Source organism: Herpailurus yagouaroundi, unplaced genomic scaffold, assembly GCF_014898765.1.
Source record: "Herpailurus yagouaroundi ecotype Mexico unplaced genomic scaffold, PumYag 185, whole genome shotgun sequence".
Lineage (NCBI taxonomy): Eukaryota > Metazoa > Chordata > Mammalia > Carnivora > Felidae > Herpailurus > Herpailurus yagouaroundi.
Genome location: NW_024412416.1, coordinates 23,229,812 through 23,235,168, shown reverse-complemented (window position 1 = coordinate 23,235,168; position 5,357 = coordinate 23,229,812). Strand labels below are relative to the sequence as shown.

General features: G+C 55.2%; 1 protein-coding gene across 2 annotated transcripts; it reads left to right on the top strand.

The window, feature by feature from the left end:
* Positions 1-1,018: 1,018 nt before the first annotated feature.
* Positions 1,019-4,811, top strand: MAGEL2 (MAGE family member L2). 2 transcript variants are annotated; one of them, XM_040493866.1, is made up of 2 exons: positions 1,019-1,720; positions 1,781-4,811. In XM_040493866.1, exons 1-2 carry the CDS (start codon positions 1,178-1,180, stop codon positions 4,736-4,738), a joined length of 3,501 nt encoding a protein of 1,166 aa, XP_040349800.1. In that variant the 5' UTR covers positions 1,019-1,177; the 3' UTR covers positions 4,739-4,811. The 2 variants fall into 2 exon arrangements, with proteins under 2 accessions (XP_040349800.1, XP_040349799.1); XM_040493865.1 differs by having other exon boundaries at positions 1,019-4,811.
* The last annotated feature ends 546 nt before the right edge of the window (positions 4,812-5,357 follow it).

Sequence of the window (5,357 nt, the reverse complement as noted above, 5' to 3'; positions counted from 1 at the left end):
GTACATACCCCCAAAATTTCATATTTTATTCATCATCTGTTTTCCCTATATATTAGTCTTAGATCTATTTATTCACTCATTTTGCTATTTTCTAGTGCATTTTTGGCCTTCATTTTTTTTCAGTTTCTTTCCCGCTCTGTAACTGATGAACAGCACCAAGAAACCCACCTCATTCTCTTGTGCCAGCCATTCCACAGGAAATTTTCCTGGTACTGAAAATGTTATCTTCCATTGATGTCTCAAGCATCTGAATTTCCATAATTTCTTTCTTTCTTTCTGTAGTCTTTGCCATCACTTTTCTCTGTTGTGTCTAAAAATGCCTGTATTCTTCAAGACACATCTCAGGAGTTTCATTCTAAATGATTTTCCTACAAACACATTCACTCCCACAGTTAAGGAGTACCTTAATGCGCAGTCAAATTTTCTTTAGAATCCCAAGCCATCATACAATATTGTCTACAGAGCATCTCTCCTTGGCAGTCTCACAGCACTGCAAATGCCCATGTCCCAATCAATACTCATAAATCTCTCTTCCTATGTGCCTCCCACTGTGTCCCTAAGAGAATTAACTATACCAGCAATTTCCCTTTTTCCCAGGACAAACTTATATGCCTTCTATATCTCTTTTTATTAAATTATAGTAGCTGCCTACTATGACTCCTGAATCTCTCGTGTACATATATGCACTTTTTTTTTTCTAATCCTCTGGCTCTGATTTTGCTGTATCTGAGCTCAGACCACACCATCTCCCCCCTCATGGATGCCTTCCATGTTACCAGTGGTCTCTTCCTACTCTATACTGCAGTACAGTGATTTCTAAAACATAGATCTGTTCCTGTCACTCCTCTGTGAAAACTCATCCATGGTAAGTCTGACCAGACTGCATTTGGGGACTGGACAGAGTGAGAAGGGATCTTGTGTCAGCCAGGATTTCTGGTAGACGCCCCTATGCACTATCCACTTGTGGTGGTCGGGGGCGGGGAAGGGGCGGGATTGAGCCCCCTTCCCCCCTCCTCCTTACTGCGGAAAGCTGCAGAGCTAAGGGCACTTACTTCCTATTCACCAGTCAGCAGGGAGGGATCCTCTGATCAGCCACGTAGGCATTCTCTTCTCTCTGGAGGAAAAGGCCCAGCAGCTGTCGGAGGAAAAGGCCCACCAGCTGTCAGAGCAAAGGGACATGTCGCAGCTAAGTAAGAATTTGGGTGATTCGAGTCCCCCGGCCGAGGCCCCCAAGCCTCCGGTCTATAGCCGCCCTACGGTTCTGATGCGGGCCCCGCCCGCCTCCTCTCGGGCTCCGCCAGTCCCTTGGGATCCACCTCCGATTGATTTGCAGGCTTCACTGGCCGCTTGGCAGGCACCTCAGCCTGCTTGGGAGGCCCCACAGGGCCAGCCGCCTACCCCAGTGGCTCAGATGGCCCAACCTCCGGCCCTAGGGGGCCCGATGGTCCAGGCTCCCCCTCTGGGAGGCCCGATGGGCAAGCCTCCGACTCCCGGAGTCCTGATGATCCATCCTCCCCCTCCGGGAACCCCGATGGCCCAGCCTCCGACTCCGGGAGTCCTGATGATGCATCCTTCAGCTCCCGGAGCCCCGATGGCCCATCCTCCCCCTCCGGGGACCCCAATGGCCCATCCTCCCCCTCCGGGAACCCCAATGGCCCATCCTCCCCCTCCGGGGACCCCGATGGCCCATCCTCCCCCTCCGGGGACCCCAATGGTTCATCCTCCCCCTCCGGGGACACCGATGGCGCATCCTCCCCCTCCGGGGACACCGATGGCTCACCCTCCCCCTCCGGGGACACCGATGGCCCATCCTCCCCCTCCGGGGACCCCGATGGCCCAGCCTCCGACTCCAGGAGTCCTGATGGCCCAGCCTCTGACTCCGGGAGTCCTGATGGTCCAGCCTCCTGCTCCGGGAGCCCCGATGGCTCAGCCTCCGCCCCCGGCAGCCTTGATTGCCCAGCCTCCGCCTCCAGGAGCCCCGATGGCCAAGCCTCCTGGTCCCGGAGTCCTGATGATTCATCCTCCAGGTTCGAGAGCTCCGATCACGCAGCCTGCAGCTTCAGGAACCCCGATGGCACAGCCGACAGCCCCACCTGCACAGCAGCCTCTGGCGTCCTGGGCCCCACAGGCTCAGCCTCTGATTCTGCAAATCCAGTCTCAGGTTATAAGGGCTCCTCCGCAGGTTCCCCAGGGCCCACAGGCCCCGCCGGCGCAGCTGGCCACACCCCCGGGCTGGCAGGCCACCTCGCCGGGCTGGCAAGCCCCGCCACAAGGCTGGCAAGCCACACCTCTGGCTTGGCAGGCCACGCAGGTCACCTGGCAGGCTCCGACAATTACCTGGCAGGCACCACCTGTGCGCCAGGGCCCACCGCCCATCCGGCCGGGCCCACCGCCCATCCGGCCGGGTCCCCCGCCAGTGCGCCAGGCTCCACCCCCGATCCGCCAGGCACCACCGCTGATACGCCAGGCGCCACCACCCATCCGGCCTGCCCCACAGGTCCTGGCCAGCCCACCACCGCTCTGGCAGGCCCTGCCGCCCCCGCCGCCGCTGCGGCAGGCTCCGCAGGCTAGGCTGCCCTCCACGCAGGTGCGGGCGGCGCCACAGGTGCGGGCAGCGCCACAGGTGCCCACTGCCCCACCAGCAACGCAGGTGCCCACGGCGCCTCCCGCTGGCCCGCAGGCACCCCAGGCTGTGCTGTCGGCCCCTTTGTCGGCCCCACAGGCTACACACTGCCCGCCCATCATCTGGCAGGCCCCCAAAGGCCAAGCCCCAGTGCCACACGAGCTGCCAACGTCGATGGAGTTTCAGGAAGTGCAGCAAGCCCAGGCTCTGGCCTGGCAGGCTCCTAAGGCTCCTGGGCAGTTCTGGCAGCCTGTGCCCACCCAGGAGGCCCAGAGGCAGGGCCCACCACTGGTTCAGATGGAGCAGCCCTTTCAGGGGGTCCCGGCCTCCCAAAAGGCCCTCCAAATCCAGCTACCCACCCAGCAGGCCCAGCCCTCGGGCCCGCAAGCAGAGCTGCCCACCTTGCAACTCCAGCCCTCCTGGCAAGGCCCCCCTACAGCCTTGCAGGGCCAGCCCGGAGCTCCCATAGCGGCAGCAAATTTTCCCATGGGCTCCGCTAAATCACTGATGACTCCATCGGGAGAATCCAGGGCCTCTTCAATTGAACGCAGGACCTCTTCGAAGGAACGCAGGACCTCTTCAAAGGAACGCAGGGCCCCTTCGAAGGATCGCATGATCTTCGCTGCCACTTTTTGTGCTCCAAAGGCAGTGTCAGCTGCCCGAGCACACCTGCCGACTGCCTGGAAAAACTTGCCTGCCACATCGGAGAACTTCACTGCCACTTCAAGAGTCTTTCCAACTACCTCCCGGTTCCAGCCTGCCTCTTCTAATGCCTTTCAGGGCCCATCTGCCCCCTCAGAGACCCCGAAGTCACTGCCACTTGCTCTGCAGGATCCATTTGCCTGTGTGGAGGCCCTGCCTGCAGTTCCATGGGTTCCACAGCCCAATGTGAATGCTTCAAAAGCATCCCAGGCAGTGCCTACCATCCTGATGGCTACGGCAGCTGCCCCCAAGGCAATGGCCACCATTCAAGAGGCCTCAAAAACCTCTGCTGAGCCTCCACGTCGCTCTGGCAAAGCTACCCGGAAGAAGAAACATCTGAATACCGAAGAGGACAGCAGTGGCCAAATGCTGGCCCTGCGTGACTGGCAGGCACCGAGACCCTGGGAAAATCTGAACTTGAATGACTGGGAGATTGAAAACCCTATCCAGGTCCTGGGTGACTGGGAGGGCCCAAGTACCTCCCATGGCCTGAGTGGCTGGGAGGGCCCTAGTACCTCCAGGATCCTGAGTGGATGGGAAGGGCCCAGCACAACTTGGGCTCTGAGTGCCTGGGAGGGCCCAAGCACTTCGAGGGCCCTGGGTCTCTGGGAAAGCCCAGGTAGCCCTCAGCCCTTGATTATCTCTGAGTTCACCAGTCTCTCTCAGGGATTTGGTGCCACCCAGAATGACCCCAGGTTGGAGACTCAGCCATTGTCTCCCTTGGATGAGAGAGCAAATGCATTGGTGCAGTTCCTCTTGGTCAAAGACCAAGCCAAGGTGCCCATCAAGCGCTCAGAGATGGTGAAATTCATCATTCGTGAATATAAAGATGAGTGCTTGGATATCATTAACCGTGCCAACAATAAGCTAGAGTGTGTCTTTGGTTATCAATTGAAAGAAATTGATCCTGAAAACCACTCTTACATTATCATCAACAAGCTGGGGCACCATAAGGGTGAACCAGTGGCATCCTACTTAGACAGGCCCAAGTTAGGCCTTCTTATGGTGGTCCTGAGTCTCATCTTTATGAAAGGCAATTGTGTCAGGGAGAACATGATCTTTAATTTTCTGTACAGGTTAGGCTTGGATGTCCGAGAGACACATGCTCTCTTCGGAAATACAAAGAAGCTCATCACCGAAGTGTTTGTAAGGCAGAAGTACCTAGAGTACAGGCGAATACCCTATACAGAGCCAGCAGAATATGAGTTCCTCTGGGGCCCCCGAGCATTCCTAGAAACCAGCAAGATGCTTGTTTTGAGGTTTTTGGCCAAGCTCCATAAGAGAGATCCACGGTGCTGGCCTTTCCAGTACTTTGAAGCACTGGCAGAGTGTGAATCTGAAGATTTGGATGAGGATGAGCCCGGATCTGGTGATAATGCTGGTGACCCCACCAGCAGTTCCCCTCCCCGCTAATGTGGTTCCATCCGCAGATATCTCATTCCTTTGGGTCCCTGGCCAGAGGCCGCTGGCGGGGGGGCGGGGGGGGGGTGGGTGGGGGGGGTGTTTTGTTTCTGGTGTTTATGTTCCAGTTCTATGTGTGTAAGTTTGGATTTCAATTTGGTTCAACTTGATATCTGCCAAAGCTTTGTACATTTTCATGTGGTGTTGATTTCAATTGGCTACTGTTCTATTTGGTATTTTGGCATCTGTATTTTTAAGTGAGATCTGTGATTCTCTGTTTTGTGTTATAATTGTTATGTTTTGGTATCAGAGTTGTGCTGGCTTGTGAAATGAATTGAGAAGCTATCCATCTCATTCTGGTACAGATTATGTAGTATTGAAATAGGCTGTTCTTTGAACATTAAAATGACTCATCAGTAAAAGCTGTCTGCAGAAAAATAAATATCTATATCTATATATATAAATATACTTTCAGCATAACATGCAAGTGTTTGTCTTTATTCTAATTTCTACTCTAGATGGTGGGAGCCCAGTTTTACCATACTCTCTGAATAGACCTGAACATCAAGAACACTACTGGTGATAGTAGTAACCACAGTGATGAAACTTTCTCAAGGACACTGCTGCATTT